The sequence below is a fragment of the Sapajus apella genome, unplaced genomic scaffold (genome assembly GCF_009761245.1).
Source record: "Sapajus apella isolate SASKATOON/1434 unplaced genomic scaffold, GSC_monkey_1.0 scaffold23, whole genome shotgun sequence".
Lineage (NCBI taxonomy): Eukaryota > Metazoa > Chordata > Mammalia > Primates > Cebidae > Sapajus > Sapajus apella.
Window position 1 is genome coordinate 247,216 of NW_022436963.1, and position 20,655 is coordinate 267,870.

Below are 20,655 nucleotides of genomic sequence, written 5' to 3' on the forward strand. Positions count from 1 at the left end.
TGCTCTTAGGTGATCACTCTGCATCCTCCAGGGACTGCCCAGTGGCACCCACACTGCCCTGTACCTTATCGGGTATTCCTGAGAGTGAGTTATTCCTGAGAAGCAGCTCTAGTTCCAACTAGTTCACAGCTGAGGTAATAGAGACTGAGCACTATGCATGGCTGGGGAGAAACCTGAACCGTGGATGCCTCTACAGCTCCCCTCCTCTGTACCCTGACCTCCCTGAGTCTTTCCTCCACCTTCTACCCTGTCTCACCTTCAGGGCACAGGAAGGGTCAGCAGCCACAGCTGCGGACCACCCGCCACCAAGTCCCCACCAAGCCACAGCAGAGCCTGGAGTTGACCAGACAAACCTTTATTCCTGAGGCTAAAACATGTACCAGTTCCCTCCCTGTACCCAGCCAGTGCCAGCCTGACTACAGTCCCCTGTCCCAGGCCTGGAGCACTGAACTTGGAGTCCCAGGACCTCCATCCCTGAGTTGTGTGTATGTACATGGAGGGGCCTCCTGGGTAGCACCTGGAGGTGGTCTAGGGGTGAGGAGCTTCTCAAGGGTGCCCTGTCACAACCTTCAAAGGTACACAGTCTCAGGCAGGTTGCAGCATGGTCAGAGTCTGGTGACCTGGCGGGGGCAGAGGAGGGGAGGCTCCAGTCAGTTTCCAAAGGACACAGACCAACCCCGGCCCCTAGGAACAGCTTTATCCAAAGACAGCAGGGAAAGCACTGGGCCCACTGGGGATGGCGCCATGGCCACCAGGAGAGACTCCCTGGAGCTCGGGTCAGGGTGGGGACAAGCAGTGGATTAACAAAAAAGAGCTTGGCAGGCCAGAGGTCTTGACTCACCGAAACAGGGCTGTCGGGGACAGGCCTCGGGTGTTGGAGGGCAAAGGTGACAGCATCGTGGACAGAGGCAAAGAGATGCTTCTTGGTGACAGATGCATCAAAGAAGTGCCCAGCCTCAAGCTGGCTGATCACAGGGCCTGTGGGCAAGGAGTAGGCCTCCCCTGACTCTCAGAACCACCAGGAACTCAACTCCCAGGAGCCAACAGAATGCCCTGACCTCAGCACCCCTGACCTCCACCCCTGACCTCAGCACCCCTGACCTCAGCACCCCTGACCTCAGCACCCCTGACCTCCACCCCTGAGGCTATCTATAGCTGGACTCACATCACTTGTAACCCTGGAATCCTGTCTCCCAGGATACCTCTGACCTCCAGTTCCAGAGAAAGATTTTTCCCTTGTGCTACCTGGAAGACTCCTTGGTCAAAAGCATCCTACCTTCTTCCCAGGTCCCTCCTGCTGTCCCCACCCTACTTACTGTGGCAGGCTGCCATGTACACCTCCACCTCGATCTCCCGGAAGTCACGGAAAATCTGTAGTAGAAAAGGGGGCCAGCCTCAGAGGGAGTCTCAGGGACTTCATGGGCGGCTCGGGCAGGCTTGGGGAGGGAGTTTAGAGGGGGAGCTTTGAGGATTTGGGGAGTCAGAGGCTTGGAGTGCTCTCAGGGAAAGTTATGGGGTCAGCGTGGAGGCTTGAGGAGTCTTGGCCTGCCTCTGTCCTTACATTCTTCAGGCTCTTGAGGCACACAGTGTCCACGAAGGAGAGAGCGCTCAGGTCCAGGATGAGGCTGTGGAAGTCTGGCTGAGGCAGGCCCAGGGCCTTCAGTGTGGACACATCTAGGGCCTTGGAGTCTTCTTGACCACTGGCTGTTGCATCTTCCATCCTATCCTCTGGGCTCACCTGATGGGGAGCCAGACATGCTGCCAGGATCACCCATGAGAGGGTGAAGGCAGGACTGGACACACACAGACATGTAGGGACATGCAAGTCAGATGCGGAGCATGCATGGGACACATAAGGACCCAGACATGGGGGTGTCACATAGGTATAAAAAGACAGGAAGGACAGATGTGTGGGGACACGCAGGAGGCCACACCCAGATGTGCATATACTGGTCTGCTACCTCCTTGACCGAGGCTGCACAGGGACACGAGAAGGGACAGTGCTGGAAGACCCTGTCCCATTCTCCTCAGCCAGGTCCGAGAGGGGAGGGGGCCCAGGAGCAGACCAGAATAGACACAGGCATCCATATAACACACACGCACACGCCTCGGCACCCTGCCCTGTCCTGAGTCTCTAATTAAGCTTGGCATCACCTTTGAACCCTAATTTTTTTTTTTTTTTTTTTATACCGGGTTTTTCTCTTGTTGCCCAGGCTGGAGTGCAATGGTATGTATGATCTCGGCTCACGGCAACCTCCACCTCCCGGGTTCAAGTGATTCTCCTGCCTCAGCCTCCCGAGTAGCTGGAATTTCAGGCATGTGCTACCACGCCCTGCTAATTTTATATTTTTAGTAGAGACAGGGTTTTTCCATGTTGGTCAGGGTGGTTTCGAACTCCCGACCGCAGTTGATCCATCTGCCTCAGCCTCCCAAAGTGCTGGAATTTACAGACGTGAGCCACCAGGCCTGGCCCCAGATTTTTTTTTTTTTAAGAGACGAGGTGTTGCCTCATTGCCCAGGTTGAATGCAGTGATTATTTACAGGTGTCATCAGAGCACACTGCAGCCCTGAACTCCTGGGCTCAAATGATTTTCCTGCCTTAGCCTCCTAAAAAGCTGGGACTACAGGTGCACACCACCACACACCTGCCTCTGACCCCTAGATTTTTTGCCATACACCCAATCCCTTTCCTCTACCCATGAGCAGACTCTGCGGGGGTCTTATGGCATCTACAAATTCAGAATCTTCATTGAGGTCTAAAAGTATAGGCCTAGATTCTGTGGCATATCACGAATCTCCCTGCAGAGTATCTGAGCCAGCTCCCACTCCTCCTGCCATCGGCACAGCTCCCTAGAGCCCACAGCTGCTGGGTCCATGGCGTTCCTCATGAGACATGCGTGGAGGCTGCATCTCTGCAGCTCACAGCTGTCCCCTCCTCTCCCACCGCCAGCCTCACCATCGCCTTGCAGTCCTCAACGTTATTGCTCCTCATGTCTTCCAGGCTGCTGTTGACATTAATGGAAACTGAGGTGTCCTTGGAGGAGGCAGCCTATGCCAGGGAAGACAGGGGATGGGAAACAGCTATCCCAGCTGCCATGACAGCGTGTCACATAGGCCTTGGTGATGCCCCAGTGTTGGGCAGGTAGCCGGGCCAGGACTGAAAGCTGTGGGACCTGGGGCAGCCAGGCTGAAGCTCCTGGAACAGCCATGAAAGGGAAGAGGACTGTGACGGTTCACACTGTCACTGGTTCAGACGACGGGAGAGAAACAAAATTCCACCTAGAGTCCAGACCCGCTAGGGAGGGAAGCAGGGTCCCTGGGAGCATGAGGGAGAATGGGGAAGGGATGAGGAGTGAGGATGAGTGAAGAGGCCAGAGGCCAGGAGAAAGGCTGGGGCAGGGGGCAGGGGTGGGGAGCAGAGCGCAGGGGACAGCCAAAAGGGGCCCTGCCTGTTTCTGAAGCTTCTTGTCTCTCTGCAGTTGCTTCAGCTTCAGTTGCTCCTGCTTCTTGAGCAACTTCTTCTTCTGGGAGATGAGGAGGTCGACATCCACACCGCACTGGAGCCAAACGTCAGAGAAGGAGTGGTGAGCTCTGGGGGAGCTGGGGCCTGACACCCACCCTGGGGACCCTGCCTCACCCTCTGCTTCAGTGCATCACTGTAGAACTCAGCGTTGGCAAAGTAGACGGTGGCTGAGGAGCGGAAGACCTTCACCCCTGGAACTTCTTTGGCCTGGGGATGGGGCAGAACTCGTGGGGGCTGGATCTCTCCTCTCCCGGCTTCACCCTGTTCTCTTGCCTTTCCTTCCCTAGCATGCCCAGTGTCTGTCACCACCTACGCCTCTGCTCCCCAGCCTAGAGTCCAGGCCCTCCCAGGGACTTGGGCCACTAGCCTGGCAGTGTCATCCCCATCCCTCCACCTCGCCTCTCCCTCCCCACCTCTCCTGCCACCACCCAGGCAGGCTTCACAGGCTCTTAGCCCTTCTCTTGGGGTTCCAACCCCTGCCTTTTGGTCTGTTTTCTGCACCCAGACAGAGATCCTCCTAGGCTGTCACCCCAATCAGACCTTCCCCAGCTCACACCCCATTTAGGTCACAGCCCAGGTCTCTGCTGGGCTCCAGGCCTGCATGGTGCAGCACCCCTCTTCTACCTGGCTGGGCTCCTCCTCTCCCATGTCTCAGACCCCTTAGTTCCTCCCCGCACCGCCTAATCGCACTGCACCCATGTTGCAGGGAACAGCCTTGTTTTCTTCCAGAGCCCCCCACCTATGGTCCCAGCACTTGGCCCAGGACCTCTCAGGAGGTCAATGGATGACCGGGGATTTAGTAACTCCACTGATCAGATCAGGAAATGCTTCTGTTCCATCTTGGTGGCCCAGGGAGCTGCTGCTTTGGCTCTGTCTGACCTGGGACTGCTCTGCAGGTAGAGCTTGGGCTGTTGACTCCATGACAGACCTCTCCCCAGCCCCATCTCTGTCCACTCTCCCTCTGTCCCTCATACCTCTAGAGGGGATCGTAGACCCCATCTCCTCCCTTGAACTCCCAACAACCAAAGCCAAAGTGTCCTGAGCCCCCAGTGTCCTGGTCAAGTGTGGAACAGACCCACAAAGGCCCATTCTTTCTTCGTCTCCCCTTCCATGCCGTCCGGCTCACCTCTGAGTACTCTGCCACATCTCTGTAAATATCTGTGTCTGGCACCTGCCCCAGGATAGAGTAGTGGGGCCTGTGGAGGAGAGAGAGAATGAATGAAGAGGGGACAGAAAACGGGTACAGCAGAGAAGTTTGAAGAAGCCTGAAGTCCCTGGATATGTGCGGAAAGCTGGGGGGAACCCTGTGGCATTCCCCCACCAGCTGGAATGAGGCGATCAACATCGCGAACTCACCTCTGCGTCCGGACCACCACAAGCAGCAGGGAGAAGATGACTGCAGCCACCAGGCCAAGGTCCAGGTTCAGCAGGATGGTGGCCATGAAGGTCACCAGCCAGATGAGCTGAGAACAAAGGGCAGTGGCTGAAGAGTGGCGAAGAGCCATGGGGCTGCCCAGTCCCTGCCCTGGACTCCCAGAGCACTCACCAGATCCGCCCGATTGGCCTTCCAGAGGGAGCACACGTCACTGAGCTGCCCCAGCATGCCCTTCAGGTTCACAATGACGATGGCCGCCAGGACTGCCTGGGGTGGGGGCAGTGCTGCCAGGGGCCATTGAGGGCACCCGATGCTGACAACCCCCCCATCGAGGCATGGCCAGACTGAGCCCAAGCACTCCGACAGAACACCAGACACGAACCCCACTCAGCCCCTGACCCTGACCACTTGGATCTGACTCTGAAAGGTTCTAACCCCTGACCCTTGACTCCAAATCTCACCTTGAAGAGCTCAGCCTTGAAAGACAGGACCTAACCTGTGTCCCCACCCCTCGCCTGAACCTAGACTGGCTGATCTGAGCCCTGGCCTGGCCAAGACCTGAAACCTGGCTGGTTGGGGGCTCACCTTGGGCAGGCAACGGAAGAGTTCCCCAAGTTTGACAATGATAAGGAGGATGAAAAGGGAAGAGACGGCTCCAGCAACCTGTTGGGGGAGGGGGCAAGCAAGGGGTGAGATCCCCTTCCCCAGGCAAAGCAGTGTGCACGTCCATGTCCACCCCCATGGCCACATCCAAAGCCCACCTGTGAGTTGCCCCCGGTGCTCTCCTGTACCAGGCTCCGAGACATAGAGCAACTCACAGGGAAGCACTGGAAGATGCCTCCGATGAGGTTACTGAGGCCCAGGGCCACCAGCTCCTGATGGAGGGAGTGTGGGTGTGAGACTTAATAGAAGTGCCTGGCTGCTGTCCCACTGTGTCTAGGCCTGTGTATCCCCAATCTCATCCCCACCCAGTGGCCCCCAGAGACTGGATGCTGTCCCACACATCCTGCTCTCCCACCCCTAGTGCCCCCCGTGGCCCCAGCACATCTGTTGTCTCCCCATGTCCTACCTGTTCCTCCCCCAACCCGTCGCTGGTGCCTCCATACACCTAGATGCTTCCTACACGTCCCACATCACCCAGACCTGGTTGCTGTCCACCCGGTAGCCGTGCCTCAGGGCGAAGATCTTCCCCAGTGAGATGGCAATGGCGAACCCAACCAGGGCGATGGCGAAGGCACTGCCCATGAGCTTTGAGAACAACTGGGAGTTGGGGGCCACTGGGGGTACCAGCCTGTGAGAGGCATCTGTGAGGCCAAAGCAAGGTCTGGGCCTGGCTACCCAACCCTCCCTGACCTGACAGAGGCCAGAGCTCACCCTGTAGGGATGTTGCCCACGACGTCTACCTCAAATCTGTGCTTCAGACCCACGCCATAGGAGATGCTTGTGGCCCCAATGAGCTGTGGGAGAGGACACAGTTAGGGAGGCAGGTGCTGGCATCATGGTTGGGGGGATGAGTAAACCACGTGGGGTGAGGAGGGAGACATCAGGCAAACCCTTCTTCAGGGGTGGGGTGAGAAATGGGCAACGCCATTTCAGGTATGGGGAGATGCTGTCAGGGGCAGGAAGAAACCAACATAGGGGCTTTCTGCTGTGACCCCCACAATACCCAAGAACTCTCCCAGTCCCCCTCAAGCTGGCCCTCAAACACAGGATGCTGCCCGCGTGGCAGGGACCCAACCTGACCTGCTCTCCCCGCCAGCCCACTGTTCCCTGGCCCTCGAACCGTGAGCAGCTCCCCGGGTATCGGCATGGGCAGCTGCTGCTGCAGCTTGTCATTCAACAGTTTCACCAGCACGAGCACCACCCCCGCCACAGCTGCGGTGACCATGGTGCTGACCATGGTGCCGACCTTGCTCTGGGGCAGCTTCCAGCAGACCTCCAGCACTGTCTGAGGAGAGGCAGGGTCACAGCCAGCACTCAAAGCCACAAGGCACACCTACCCTTCCCTCCCCCTGCCCTCACTCACATAGATGAGGGACAGTGGCCCAGAGTGGCTGCTCAGATGGAGCCCAAAGACATACTTGAGCTGTGAAACGAAGACCTGTACAGCCGCAGCTGTGGTATAGCCTCGGACCAGAGGCTCTGACAGGTAGGTGACCACGAAGCCGAAGTGGACCAGGCCTAGCCCCACCTATGGGGTGGCCAGGGGCAGTCAGGGGAGGCAGGGGTCCTAAGGGTAGCCGACAAGGAGCGCAGGGCAGGTAGGATGGGAGGGGGATGAGTGGGCAGCAAGAGGAGGATGAAGATGGTCGGACCCTCAGGGGAATGCAGATGGGGTAGTGGAAGGGGCAGAAGTGATGGTGGGGGCACGTCCTCCTGACTGTTCCACACCTGGAAGAGGCCGACCAGGACACTGAGTGTGGAGGCCACCTGCACCCGGGCAGCATCTCCATCTCTGGCTGTCTCATTGATCGTGGAGTCATTCAAGGCCTGTGGGGCCAGGGATTCTGTCACACTGCCCACCATCACAGACATAACAGCAAAGGTCCCTGTAAGGATGGCACAGGGCAGGTCTGAAGGGGAAAGGACACTGCCCTGCCCTAGTCTTAAGAGAGAGGCCAGGAGACTTCCACTTCTGGACAAACATCCTCAGACCATGGCTGTAGGAATGGGGGCAGTACTGGGGTTCAGGCATGGCCAGGCCAGGAGTGAATCCTGAGCTCGTGGGCCCTTAATGGTGGTTAGAAATGCTGGCTTTGCCGGGCGCGGTGGCTCACGCCTGTAATCCCAGGACTTTGGGAGGCCGAGGTGGATGGATCACCTGGGGTCAGGAGTTTGAGACCAGCCTGACCAACATGGAGAAACCCCGTCTCCACTAAAAATACAAAAATTAGCCAGGTGTGGTGGTGCATACTTCTAATCCCAGCTACTTGGGAGGCTGAGGCAGGAAAGTCACTTGAACCTGGGAGGCGGAGGTTGCAGTAAGCCAAGATTGCGCCACTGCCCTCCAGCCTGGGCAACAAGAGCGAAACACCACCTCAAAAAAAAAAAAAAAAAAAGAAAGAAAAAAAAAGAAATGCTGGCCCTGCCTCATCTACTCTGTCCCACCTGTGTCTACTGGTCTAGGGACACAGACACTCTCTGTGGAGTAGGGAAGGGGTCAGGGCTTGCCTCAGGCTGGTCAGGCCTCTGCTAAGTTCCAGGGCCCTTGGGCTACCTCACCCACTCACATCTTCCTGGAGCCAGGGCTTTGAGGTCCCCTGCCTCTGTGATCCTATGGTCAGGGATCTAGTCCTGCCTGGGAATGACTCGTGGGCTAGCCCAGGATGCAGCACCAATGCCACCCTCTTCCCCCGCTGCTCCTGCCCTGCTCAGCACCCCCTCACCCTGTCCTCCATGGTAGATGTGGGCATCCTCCTGGAACGCTAGGCCTGCCCCCACTTACCCACAGAGATGTGCCGGGAAGTGCCAAACAGGAAGTAGATGAAGACAGGGTAGAAGGAGCTATAGAGTCCGAACACGGGGGGCAATCCAGCCAGGAGGGCGTAGGCCAAGCCTAGGGGTAGAATGGTAGCAGTGTGGGCCTAGAGGGAGGATCTTGAAAAGATAAGGGAATCCCAGCCCTGGGTCAGGTGCCACAGTTCCAAGATACAGGCCATGGCCTCAGTTTTGGGCATCACAGACCACAGGGTTTCCAGGCCAAGGCAGTGAAGGTGGCTCACCCTGTGGAAGCTGCATGATAGCCACACTCAGGCCGGATAACAGGTCACCCAGGAGCCAGTCACGCACAGGATACCGGGGTAACCAGACCAAAATCGGGAGGTGTTGGAGCAGAAGGGCATGGGCCCGAGCACGGGAGCACCTGGGGACATGATATGAGGGGTAGGTGGTCAGGAACAGGGGCTACCTGGGCCCTGCCAGCGTCCCCAGACCACAATCTCGGCCTTACTGCAACCAGGTCCGCCACTGGTGGGTCCTAGGTGCTGAGCCCCAGTGCCCCAGTTCCTCCAGTTGCTCCTGGTTCAGCAGCGGCCGTTCCATGTGGTAGTCTCGCTTCCGCAGCTCCATTGCTTGTGTTGTAGGCAGCAGTGCCTGTGTGTCCCTCGGTCTGGGGTGGCAAGACCACAGAGATACAGTGAGGGCACCCCTGGCCCAACCTCCCCCATACCTCCACCTAGGGCTAGAGAGTTACCTACCTGATTTTTCCAGGCCCCAAGATCAAGGTACAGTATTCCAGCCCCCAGCTGGCATCTGTGGGCCACATGCCCAAACCCAGACAGGGGCAGTACCTGAACTTTGGCTGGTGGAAGCCTCCTTCTAGGACAAAGTTCCCCAAGAAGGGACTGCAGGATGAGCATGATCTATACCTCCAGCCAAGTTATGGCTGCCCAGTGCTGGACATTCCACCAGTCCAAGTACCAGGCTGCCCCTCTCCGTGCCAATCCCACTCCCCTAGCCAATCCCTGTCCTGTCCCCAGGTCCTCCTCCAGCTGCCCTGGGAGCCCAGTGCTGGCTGAGAGCACATTCCGGGAAGGGGTCCAGCAAACCAGGGGTCCAGTTCCTCAAGCAACTCCCTTCCCAAGCCTCAGGCCTCAGATGAGACCCACCTCTCTAAGGGAAGGAAAGTATTGGGGCCAAGCTTGCCCCTGGGCCTCCAGCCCCAGGGTCCAGGTGGTAGACAGCTCAGGCCTGGTCTGGGGAAGCCAAGGAATGGCTCTCACCTGCGAAGAAGGTCTTTCTTGGAGCGGGAATCTCTCACCTAGAGGGAGAGGACCCCACCTGGAAAGGGAAGTACCCACTTGAAGTGGGGGAAAGAGCTCACCTAGGAATAGAAGCTTTCAAGGGGAATCTCAGCTAGAGGGATCTCTAACCTGCCAGGAAATGTTTACCAGCCAGGCAAGTTCTGATATAGGGGGAATCTTCCTTCTGCCCAGAGGCTCCTACTTGAAGTCAGAGAAAGCTCTCACATGGGAAGAAAAGACCTAGAGGAAGAGGGTTCTCACCTAGAGGTAACTCTTCCCTAGGGGAAGCTCTGACCTGGGGGGAGGCTCCCGATGGAAAGGGGAAAAGCTCTCACCTGGGAATTTATCTAACAGGGGGATCTTACCTGGGGGAAAGCTCTAGCCTGTGGGAAGCTTTCACCAGTCAGGAAAGCTCTGATCTTGGAAAAGCTCTGACCCGCGGAGAAGATCCCACTCGAGGGACAGGAACTCACCTGGGAGGGCCTCTAACCTGGCTGTACGGTTGAAGGAGTTTGGAGTGGGTGCAAGGAAGATCCTCATAGATTCTCGGCACCGCTGTCTCAAGGAGATCTTAGAGCCCCCTCTCCCCTCCTACGAGAGTCACTCAGGTTTCTTAAAGGACTCCCTCCCCGCACAACGTGGGACACGCGTCTGGAGGGCGGAGCCTTGAGCATTGGCCCCTCCCTTTAGGAGGGCAACTCGGGCCAGAAAGGCCGGGGTGCTCACTCTCCAGGTCAGTGGAGCTGGGTGGACTCGGGCCCTAGCTGAAAGCAGCTAGTCCACTGGCCGCCGCCAGGGACTTCCGGCCCCCACGCACCCCGGCCGGCACATCTCCTGGCTGGGCTCCTCCGCATGCAGCTGCCACCCTGTGGCCCGAGCTGTCCCTCGGGCGGCACTCCAGCGGCTCTCCGCACAGCCCAAGGGGCTGGGGTCGCGCCGGCTCCCGCCCCCATCCCTTGCAGCCGCCTGCAGAAAATCGGCAAAGAGGTAACCGAGGCGTCGCAAGCGGAGAATGCTTGCTCCAGCTAGGCGCTCGCGGAACTCACCCCGACGCATCCGCCAGCCCCATGGCTCGCAAGCAGGCCGGCGCCGGCGGCTCCTGCTGCTAGGGCGAGAGGCCGCTACGCTCCGGAAGGCGCCGCCGGGACCAGGCGAGGCCAGCGGCGCGCTCCCGGGGCCTAATCCCGGGGCAGGACGGGGAGGCTTGGGTCAATCAGCGCGCTGGGGCGGGGCCTAAGTGGCGCTCTCTGGGCGGGACGAGCTTAAGAAGAAGGATTTAACCGCTTCCTCCCCGGCTGCCTGGGTTTGTGCGGCCCCTAGCTTCTCGCCCGGCCCTCTGCCCCAGCTGGATAGGACTGCAGAACTGGAACTAAGCACCTGCGCTGGATGCTTAGTTCCAGTTCTGCAGTCTGATCCTGCCGCGCCCCCAGGCCCTGAGTAGTTTGAGGCTGATCCTAGGTCCTGGCTCTGGGGAAGGTACTCAAGGAGTGGGAAAGGGAAACTCCAGTGACCGGGAGGCCTAGGAGTGTGGCCAGTAACCCCAGCCTTAACTCGCGGGGGGAATCCAGGTCTGTGGGGCCTCTCATGCCTCCAACTGAGAGCGCCGCCCTCAGGCTTTCTGAGACTAGGCATGTCTCTGAGATCCGGAGCCGACGGTCCCCAAGACTTCCCCTTTAACTCTGGCCACTCAGGCCAGAAATGGTTGAAGGATCCCCTCCACTGCATTAAGTACAGCCGGGACATCGCTCCCATAAGGTTCGTGCGCGGGCCGCCGAGGAGGATGGTGGGGGTCAGTGCTGGTGGCTGGCAAGGCAGGAACTGCAACAGCAGTTCCTCAGGTTGGTTTCACTCCGGGTGAGGGTAAAAAATGCCGGTCCAGGGCTGCAGACCCTGAAGAATTAGCAAGTCCTGGTGCTGCTGCCTTGACCAGGGGGCAGGTTCTCCTCAGCACCTGTGCTCCAACTTCGGGCCCTAATCACAAGGTGAGGGGCCGGATTTCAAGGTGAAAGAGATGGGACTTGGTCCAAATCTGCCATGAAATGGGCTAAAAATAGCTGGATATTCCTGGGAGGGGCGCAGATTCCTCCCAAAGGTCAGTCTGGATTGAATCTTTCACAGCCGCCATCCTACCTCCCCAGCCCCCAACAGGAAAAGGCAACAACTGTTTTCTATAGAAGTTTATTCCCAAAACAGAGCGCGGCTTCACGGAACAATTTACACAGACAGGAAAGGGGGCCGCTGGGCTGGAGGTGGGGAACCCCCAAAGAGGGGCATCTAGGAAACCTAGGACATAGCAAAGACACCCTCCCACCCCCAGCAGGCCAGTCAGCCCTTCAGGAGCTGGGGTCCTTCTGGGTAGGGAGAGCTTGGGGTCCTGGCTGGTGGGATTTAGCTCCAGTCAGTGAAGTAGAATTTCTAATCTCCCAGGAAACTGCCTCCCAAGAGTATGCATGGGGTGGTGGGTGAGGAGGTGTCTGCACAGACCACCCCCCAACCCTGCACAACCACTCCCCAGTGGTAAGAGGGCGTCTACTCTCAAGGTCTTCCGGTTTGCTGTTAAACATGGGACTCAAGGCTGACCTTTGGCCTGAAGGGGTTGGGGGCTAGAAAACCCCTCAAGAGGCCAGGTCCAGGGTCCTCACAGGTGGGTCCTCCAAGTCCCTCTCCCACTTTCCCTACCTTTCATTTGTAAACAAAGGAAAAAGAAATTCTCTACTGTAAACAAAGTGTAAAATCTCAGTTTTGAATTGTAAACAAAGTAAAAACATTTTTTGAATCTGGACTTGTAAACAGTAACAGAATTTTAAAGTCTCCAGTTCTGGACAGCAGACAAAATAGCAAAAGTAAGAGTTTTGTGAACAGGGTCCTAACAGTCATTTTTCCCTTTTTAAGGGAATCAAGAAGGAGTGGAACGGAGTCACTTCCTGCAGCCCAGGTGCCTAGGGCCACGGAGGATCCTGTAAACATAGGAGGCAGTGGCACCTACATTCTGGGTCTTGAATTCCCTTGTTTCTGCTCCCTTTGCTCACCTTCCCACCCTACCCTTCAGAATCAGTTCAAGCAGGGGGCAGTGTCAGGGAATCAAATGGCACCACAGACAATTTTGCTCGCCGCAGGGGCAGGTGAATGACCCCTCCACCAACCCTCTGCAGGAATGTCTGACTAGAGGCCTGAGCCCCTCCCTGTGGGAGGCAGGGAAGCCTTGCTCTGTAAACACGACATCAGCTGCTCCACTAGCACCCCACAGCATCAGTCCTAGGTCATAAGGCAGTAAGTGGCGGGGACTCCACATAATAAACACACACATCCACCAGGAGAGGCGGCATGAACGAGCCCCCATAAGGAAGTCTGAGGACCTCTGTTTCCAAGACCAACCCCCAGGCCCAGAAGTTTGGACCTTGGGGCATTCAAGAAAAAGCAAAGAACAATTCTGTACTTTGACCCCTGATGATATTCAGATCAACCTGGGGGCGGAGTAAGGGGAGGAAGGCATGTGTCCCACCCATCTGACTCCACCCCAGGAAGAAGAGAGAGATGAGCATATGGTTTGCTAAGGACCCAAATGGGGCCAAACTGCATCTGTCTCCCTCTGTCTCCCTTCCCCTCCCAGCCCAGCCTCAAACCCCCCAGGAGACAGAAAAGCTGAAAAATAACATAAGCATCTCTCTGGTTACAAAGGTACAAAACGTATAAAAGTCTCCCTCCAGCCGCCCCCCCCCCCCGCCCCCGCACCTGTCACACGCATGCTCACAGATGCGCATGGAGCATCAGCCCTGTCACACCGGAGAGAGCTGGGGCACACGCCGCTGGGGAGCAGGACGCTGCCTTGGGATCCACCCCCACTCCTGGAGTCTCTCCTGTTAGCCCAGATCCTCCGTCACCCTCAGCTGTTCCTCATCCATGCTGTCGTCCCCTCAGGAGTGACCCTCACTTCTGGGAACTCTGGAGGCGCATGAGGAAATCAGAGGTTGATGCCGAGGACTCCCGGTCAGGCGGTGCTGGACTCCACACTTGGCCTGGCTGCTCCCCTCGCCTCCACCACTGCCCTTGCCTCCCAGCCCCCAGCCCCTTCTCAGAGTCCTCTATTCCACATCCCTAGTCTCGTTGGCAAGGCTCCTTGGCTACCCAGGTCTTCTCTCTAAGTGCTTCAAAAATACCAACTGTGTACAGATGGTATGTTGAGCACTTGATAGACAATCGTCTCATCGATCTCCACATCTCAAAGAGTTTGTTACTACAGACCCCTTTACAGATGAGGAAACTGAGGCCCAGAAAAGCCTGCCTCTGCCCAACGTCACACATGAGGTTACCTCATGAGGTAAGACACAGAGCTCAAATTCAGACCTGTGGGACTCCAGAGCCAGGACCCCTGCTCAGCCCCTAGTCGCCTTCCTACACAGCCAGACCCCAAAGCTACACTGCAGGGGGGCCCAGGCAATGGGTTAGCTCCCTCTGGTCCCCACCACCCAGCAGCCCTCAGTGCCCAGGCCCAGGACCCCCAAACCCCTGTTCCTTCCTCCTTTCTTGTGCTGTCTCTGCCCTGGGTCCTGCTCAGTTCTGTTGGTCCCCTGTCCCACCCCCAGGGGCCTCTTCCTCCCCAAGCCATCTCTTGTCCCACAAAACCCCAGAGCCTGACTCAGCTGTTTTTCCTCCTTGAAACTCAACTTTCCTCTTGGGTTACAAGATCTGGCAGCTTCTGGTTCCTCCCCACTCCCACCAGTCCCTCACAGACTTGTGTGTATCCAGCTACTTCCTGGGTCTCTCTGCCATCCCCTTCCCCAGATGCCCCTGAGATGAACAGGTCCCAATTCAGTTCCTGTGAGCCCCACCCCAAAATGTCCACAGATAGGAGGAACTCAATATTGACTGAATACATCGATGAATGAATGATTTATCCTCAAAAAAGTAAGCTCTTCAGCCTGGTATATCCTGGCACCACTTCTAGCCTCTCCTTGTCTTATACGATCCCCTAGGCGAAGCCTCCCAAGCAAGGCCTCCTGCTCTCCCACACTGTCCCTTGCATATTCCAGGTCACCTCCCACTTCTAGGCCTCAGCTCCTGCCCTCCCCTTCACTTGCTCAACCCATTGGAAGGTATCTATCTCTCCTTAGCCTGGGAGATGCTGGGAAGGGTGGCTGGCCACAGTCACACAGCCGGCAAGTCCCTGCTAGTCACACCCCTATTTCCTGCTAGATTCCTGTCCTCAGCCTATGGCCCTCTGGCTGTGCGGAGCCTAGGGTAGCCCACAACTGTCTGCGAACCCTCATCCCTTTCTGTGGCAGAACACAGAGCAGGGTACCCAGGAGGTTGCCCTAAGTTGAAGAGGGGGCGAGCAGGTGGCTGCTTACTCTGAGTCGGGCGACAGCTCTGAGATGCTGTGAGACGTGGCAGAGCGTGGCGTGGAAGGCCCAAGCACAGAGGCTGTGGCAGAAGGCGTGACAGTGGTCTGAGGGCCCGAGGGCGTGCTTGAAGACTGCATGGAGGAGAGGGCCGAGGAGTTGAAAGAGGCGAGAATGGAGGAGAGAATGTCCAACTGCTCTGTGGAGGGGCCATGGCTGGGGCCACTGGCTGGGTCCTCCCTAGCTCTGAGCAGCTGTGGGGGTGGCCCAAGGGCTTCTCGTGAGGGGTGCCGGCTAGACGCCTGGTCCAGCCGCTCCCGGGAGTTCGAGCTCTTAGACAGAGGGTCCAGCGGCCGAGATGGCAAGAGGGGGTCCCTTGAGAGTTGTCGCTGGGGAGATAGGGGCAGAGGTGGGGGTTGTGGGTCAAGGTCCCGGGCACGGCGGGGCGGGGGCAGCGTGCTCAACCACTCTCGAGGCGCCCCTAAGTCCAGCGCATCCCGTGACCCGAAGCGGCCAGCCATGATCCCAGGGTAGTCCCGAGGTGGCTGCCTCCGCGGCAGAGTGCTGCCCCGATCTCTGTGCTCCAGTCGGCCCGGTGCAGCATCCATGCGTTCCTGGGACCCTGGCCGGCTCAGGGGACGTAGAACAGGGGCGGGGGCCTCCTCTAGTCGCTCACGGCTCAGTTGCCGCCGGAGGAGCAGGTCCAGCTGTTCTCTAGAAGAATAGCGGCTGGCTGGCTGTGAAAGGCTGCCTGTGCCCCCTCCCACATAGATGCGACCGTAAGAGGCAGCCGGCACAGCACGGTGGCCCAAGGTGGCTGCACGGCACCAGGACAGCTCAGGGGCGCCTCGGGTCTGTGGCACCAGTGGGTATTGCAACCGGTTCTTCAGGATGCCTACGGGAGCAACAAAATGGGGGTCAGGGTGTATGTGGGAGGGGGAGGGCAGGCGGGAATTCCTGAGTCTAGGGGGGTAGCAGCCCTTGGGATCCTTGCAACACAGGGTTGGGAGCAGGAACCCCTTGGGAAGCAGCAGAGGCAACCCTGGTGGTCCCAGAGAGGCAGCAGGACAGGGGTGAAAGTGGAGAGGCAGTAATCTTCCAGTTGCGGTCCTGGGGAGGCAGGTCCCATGGTGCAGGGGATGGGGCAAATTCCCTGAGGTCAGAAGAGGGGCAGCCCTCACATCTCGGCAATGCAGGCCTGGCTGAAAGATGCAGGAACACCCTGGGTTGGGCAGGAGCAGTCCCCAGGGTCCCTGTGATGCAAGGGTAAGGGCAAAAACCTCTTCTTGGGGTTCCCATAAAGCAGAGTAGGGGCCAGAAACCTTCCAGATCAGAGCAGGGGCAGCAGCTCCTAGGGTCTCTGAAAAATAGACGGGCTGGGGCAGGAGTGGCCCCCTGTGGTGCCGGCCAGGGTAGAGGGGGACAGAGAGTTCCCAGGTCAGGATAGGAACAGTCCCTGAGGACCATGAAGCAGGTTAGAGAAGCGGGAGCTCCCCAGGATGAGGAAGCTGTAATCCATTGACTCAGGGCATGAGCAGCCCCCAGGGGTCCTGTAGTGCAGGCCAGGGGTCAGGAACTGTACCTTTCCTCTGGCGCTGGGCCCGGCCCAGAGAGATCTCATCCCCACTGGTCAGGGCCAGGTCTGGCTGGTTGTTGTTGGCTGCATCCTTGCTGGTGTCCAGCCCCAGGCGCCTTTCAGAGCCCCAAGTCTGCAGAGCACAGGGGGCTGCCTCGCACTCCCCCAGGGCTGGCCAGTAGGACAGGAGGTCATTGCCATCCACATCTGTGGAGCCAGGGCAGGTTACAGGAGCTTCTGGGTTGACTCCAGTGGCTCAAGACCCCTGACCCTAATGAGCCTTGAAACCCTGGCTGTTGTCATTGAGCAGAGGTGGGAAAAGGAGGGTATCTCCTCAGAGATCAATGGATGGGGGTGACTGGTCGCCCCTTCCCCTTAATTGGAGCTGGACAAAGACTATAGAAGTGGGGGAATCTGATGGCTGAGGGGTCAGGAAGACCAGGCTGAACCCCAACTGCAGGAAAGATGGGGAGCTAGAGGGATAACAAATGGGGAATCCCTTGATCACCCAAGGGGTCAGAGGGTGCCTAGCACCTTTGGGGTGGGCGAGGAGCCTCTCACTCTGGGCTGCCCGGTGGAGTGGCCGTTGGAAGTGCCCCCGTGTGCGGCCATTGTCCTCGCTTTCTGAAGATGGAATGGAAAGACTCCTCTCCTCCTCCAAGGACAGGTCACTGTCGGAGTCGGAGTCTGCACCTGGAGTTGGGCAAGTCAGGACTTTCAGAGGTAAGGGACTTGGAGATAAGGGAACTTGGAGTTGAGGGTGTTAAGGTGGGTACCGCAAGGGGGTTGGGCTTAGGGACGGGAACCTGGGCAGTGCTTGGAGCTGAGGTAGAAGCAGAAGGGCTGGGACTTATCAGAGGGAAGGATGGATCAGGAGTGAATCGGGAGAACCAGGGCTGGAGAGGTAGGTGGCTCCTGAGGCAGGGACCTCAGGGAGATCGTCCCAGCCCAGTCAGCCACTGCTCCCAGTATGGGGTGGAAGAAGAGGGGATGGGGAGAGATCCTCTGCCTCCCTCCTCCCTGCCCCAGGTCCCAACTCCACCAGCATCTCGATGGAACATGGCCACGTCCAGGTCAGTGGGGCCAGCATGAGCCTGGAGGCTATGGTCAGTGTGGTCAGCGGCTGAGCCATGTCGAACCAGGACATTGTCCCTGGAAATGCAGGAGCACCCCACAATGAAAGAGGGTTGTAATGGGGTACCTTGCAGGCTGGAGTATCTGAGTACACAGCCAGCTGCCAGTGGAATGGCATCCCTGGGTATGTGGTGGGAAGCATTTAGGGCAGAGGCAGCAGCAGGGCCCCAGATGGCTGAGATGGGTGGAGCCACCTGCCCTAGGACCTGGTCATGCCAAGCCCTGGTAAGGTGGGGCTGGACTAAGCTGAGTGTGCCCCTCATAAGGAGGCCCTTCCTCTTACCTGAGGTAGCTGCGGCCCCGCTGGCTGTCCTGGTCCTGGGTCCTGCCGGAGCGGGCACTGCTCACAGAGGAGACAGTGGAGGCACCCAGAGTGATGCGGATGAGGCCACTCTCCTCAAAGAGAGCTGTGTTGTTGTAGGCCCCAGGTCCCTGGGGATGGTGGAGACAGAATGTGAGCCAACCCTGAAGCAGCCTCAAACCCTGGCCTCTCAGGGCCCCCAACCCGACTCACCGTCCCAGGTGCTGGCCTTGCCTCCTCGGGTGCTGCCTTCCTGCCCAGACAGGCTGGTGTCCAGGCGGCCCGAGCGTCTGCATTCAGGACACAGAAGAGCAGCAGCACTGCCAGGCCCTGTGGGTCAGCGAGGGTCAAAGCAGGGTCAGCAGGGGTCAATCAGGGACCAGTATAAGTCACTGTGAGTCAGCAATGGGGGTCAGTCACTGCAGGCTAGTGTGGGTCAGTAAGGACCCCAAGCAGCACTCAGTAAGGGAGTCCGGGAAGGCCAGCAGGGGAGAGGCAGGAGCAGCAGCGGTAGCTACAGTGGGTAAGGTCGTGTGGATCAGCAAGATGCCAGGAGCCTCGCTGTTGGTAAAGGTTAATCCAGAATCAGCACTCAGGCTGGGGTCAGTGTCTAGTTTTGAGTCAGCTCCAGGCCTGGGAGCAGCAGCTAGGGCCAGTGTCTGGTCTGAGGTAGCACCCAGCCTGGCAACAGTTACCCAGTAAGAGTCAGCTCTAGGCCTGGGGGCAGCATCTGCCTAGGGATGGCCCCAGCCTGCTGAAGGCCCACCTGGTTCTGGAGTGAGGGAGGGGCACCAGAGTCACCTGGAGGCCGCAGAGTCCGGCGTGGAGGTAGTGGAAGGCCAGGATGCTGTGGTTGACTGCCAGAAGCCCAAAGAGCCAGGAGGCGCTGACCAGCAGAAGAAGCAGGAAGGAACTGCGAAGGGTCCTGCTGTGGGGACATGGGAGGACACAGGAGGACACGCAAGGCTCACGTAGGGCTCATGCAGGGAACACGGGAGGACACGCAGGGGCCACACACAGGATGTGAAAAAAAGGAACTCACATGGGAACATGGAGGTCTCTGGAGGACACTAGGGGAGATGGGAGGTCTCACAGAGAAGCAGGAGAGCACTCAAAGAGCCAAGAGGACACGGGGGGAAACACAGGAGTGTGGGGGCCATGAGGGAGAGCATGGAAGACAGGTGGGAACACACAGGGCAGGGGGCAAAGTGAGCCACCCGGGCCACAGGAGACTCTGGGGGGACCCAGAGAACAAGGAGAGACAGCAGGGCAGAAGCATATGTGGGGTGACAGTATAGTGAGGGCGCCAGAGAGGGACCGCAGGTCAGGGCAGGTGTGACTTCATTCCTTCATCCAGAACTTGGAGCCCAACCTGCACCAGGGATGATCTGGGGGGCCCAGACCCCACCCAGGAAGGACCTGCAATCCTGAGAACCCCCTTCACCCAGCCAGACAACTCACAGTGCAGAGGTCTTCTTGGCCTCCCTCTGCCCTGAGGAGCAGGATGTGCGGGCAGCGAGGAGAAACATGGTCCCGTTCATCTGGACCCACAGCCAGACATGTGGGGCCGGGCGGGGCAGACAGAGAGAGAGAGAAGGGGGCAATGAGAGACACAGAGACTAAGAGTCACAGAGAGAGGCAGAACCAGTGAGAAATTCACACATATACACACATACCAAAGGAGCTTAGAATCACAGAAAAAGTCAGAAATTGAGAACCAGAGACCGACTAAGACAGAGACAGAAAGAGAGATGCAAAGACAAGAGGCAGGGACAGGAGCTGAATCTCTGACCCTGTGCCCCCATCTCCATGCCAGTTGAGTGGAGGTAGTCACTGTGACCAGAGGACAGAAATGGAGGCTGAGCCCAGGAAGCCTGCAGACCTGGCCACCCTCAGCTGACTCCACTGCACCTGCCGCAGGCCTCCCTCCTTCCCCCATGAGGGAGGGAAGCACAGAGTGGAAACCAAGTCCAGGGCACTCACCACTATGACTAGGACAACAGGGCCAGCAAAGCTCCAGATGAGGGGCTCATGGACTGAGACCCAGCAGAAGTCAGGGTTTCCATAGCCCTCAGGGTCCAGGCCCACAGCAAGACCTTAGGAAGAGAAGGGGTAGAACTGAGGGGGTGTGTTCCAAAGCTGCTGGTGGGCCCACATATGGGAGAAGGCAGGGTGAGGGTGGAACAGCCCCCCTACGAGTAGATGGCTTGGGGGTTTGAGGTTGGGGGTCATGATCAGGACTGGGGACAGGGTCAGGGGTCAGGCCATGTGATGGATGGAGGTTGGAGGCCACAACCCTGAACGGTAAGTGGGACTCACCCAGCAGCACAGCAGGGACGCCCCAGCCCAGGGCATGGTAGAAGCGCATGGCACCGCGGTCCACATTGCGTGGCTCAACCTGCATGCGGTAGAGGTGCAGCCCCTGCACGAGGAGCCAGGCAAAGGTGCTGAGGAAGAAGTAGTGCAGGAGGATGGCGACTGCAGTGCACACCAGCTGAGGGCAGGGTGGGGGGGTGTCAGGACCTCTCCTGCCTCACCCACCTCTGACCTACACCAGGCATCTGCTTCCTACCTCTGACCCCTAAACCACAATATCTTTTTTTTTTTTTTTTTGAGACGGAGTTTCGCTCTTGTTACCCAGGCTGGAGTGCAATGGCGCGATCTC

General features: G+C 58.3%; 2 protein-coding genes across 15 annotated transcripts in view; both read right to left on the reverse strand.

The window, feature by feature from the left end:
* Positions 1–339: 339 nt before the first annotated feature.
* Positions 340–10,820, reverse strand: SLC26A6 (solute carrier family 26 member 6). 9 transcript variants are annotated; one of them, XM_032289738.1, is made up of 22 exons: positions 10,687–10,765; positions 9,095–10,113; positions 8,848–9,006; positions 8,621–8,760; positions 8,344–8,454; positions 7,290–7,447; positions 6,925–7,089; positions 6,682–6,846; positions 6,273–6,355; positions 6,042–6,189; positions 5,660–5,773; positions 5,484–5,561; positions 5,070–5,165; positions 4,880–4,986; positions 4,650–4,719; positions 3,638–3,730; positions 3,450–3,557; positions 2,957–3,049; positions 1,562–1,738; positions 1,317–1,371; positions 842–978; positions 340–620 (listed from the first exon to the last, which is right to left on the reverse strand). In XM_032289738.1, exons 2-22 carry the CDS (start codon positions 9,160–9,162, stop codon positions 606–608), a joined length of 2,340 nt encoding a protein of 779 aa, XP_032145629.1. In that variant the 5' UTR covers positions 9,163–10,113; positions 10,687–10,765; the 3' UTR covers positions 340–605. The 9 variants fall into 9 exon arrangements, with proteins under 9 accessions (XP_032145629.1, XP_032145632.1, XP_032145630.1 ...); XM_032289741.1 differs by having other exon boundaries at positions 9,095–9,677; positions 10,687–10,756; XM_032289739.1 differs by lacking the exon at positions 10,687–10,765 and having other exon boundaries at positions 9,095–9,677; positions 10,006–10,679.
* A 982-nt stretch (positions 10,821–11,802) lies between these two features.
* Positions 11,803–20,655, reverse strand: part of CELSR3 (cadherin EGF LAG seven-pass G-type receptor 3) — a 34,906-nt gene continuing 26,053 nt past the window's right edge. For 3 of the 6 annotated variants that reach the window (XM_032289731.1, XM_032289729.1, XM_032289733.1), the window contains 11 exons: positions 20,310–20,484; positions 19,974–20,086; positions 19,452–19,531; positions 18,792–18,915; positions 18,204–18,320; positions 17,973–18,121; positions 17,598–17,707; positions 17,090–17,248; positions 16,562–16,762; positions 14,989–15,874; positions 11,803–13,582 (listed from right to left, as the gene is read on the reverse strand). In XM_032289731.1, the coding sequence (XP_032145622.1) occupies positions 13,555–13,582; positions 14,989–15,874; positions 16,562–16,762; positions 17,090–17,248; positions 17,598–17,707; positions 17,973–18,121; positions 18,204–18,320; positions 18,792–18,915; positions 19,452–19,531; positions 19,974–20,086; positions 20,310–20,484 (2,142 nt within the window). In that variant the 3' untranslated portion in view covers positions 11,803–13,554. The other 3 variants (XM_032289734.1, XM_032289732.1, XM_032289735.1) reach the window with 3 other exon arrangements.

Bases quoted from the DNA above. Each gene is read 5' to 3' on its own strand.
- SLC26A6 (XM_032289738.1), bottom strand. From the start codon at position 9,162: ATGTGGCCCACAGATGCCAGCTGGGGGCTGGAATACTGTACCTTGATC. The intron at 6,356-6,681 runs GTTCGAGGGCCA...CCTCTCCCACAG, and splicing joins TACCCGGGGAGCTGCTCACG to CTCATTGGGGCCACAAGCAT. The intron at 4,987-5,069 runs GTGAGTGCTCTG...CTTTGTTCTCAG, and splicing joins AGGCCAATCGGGCGGATCTG to CTCATCTGGCTGGTGACCTT.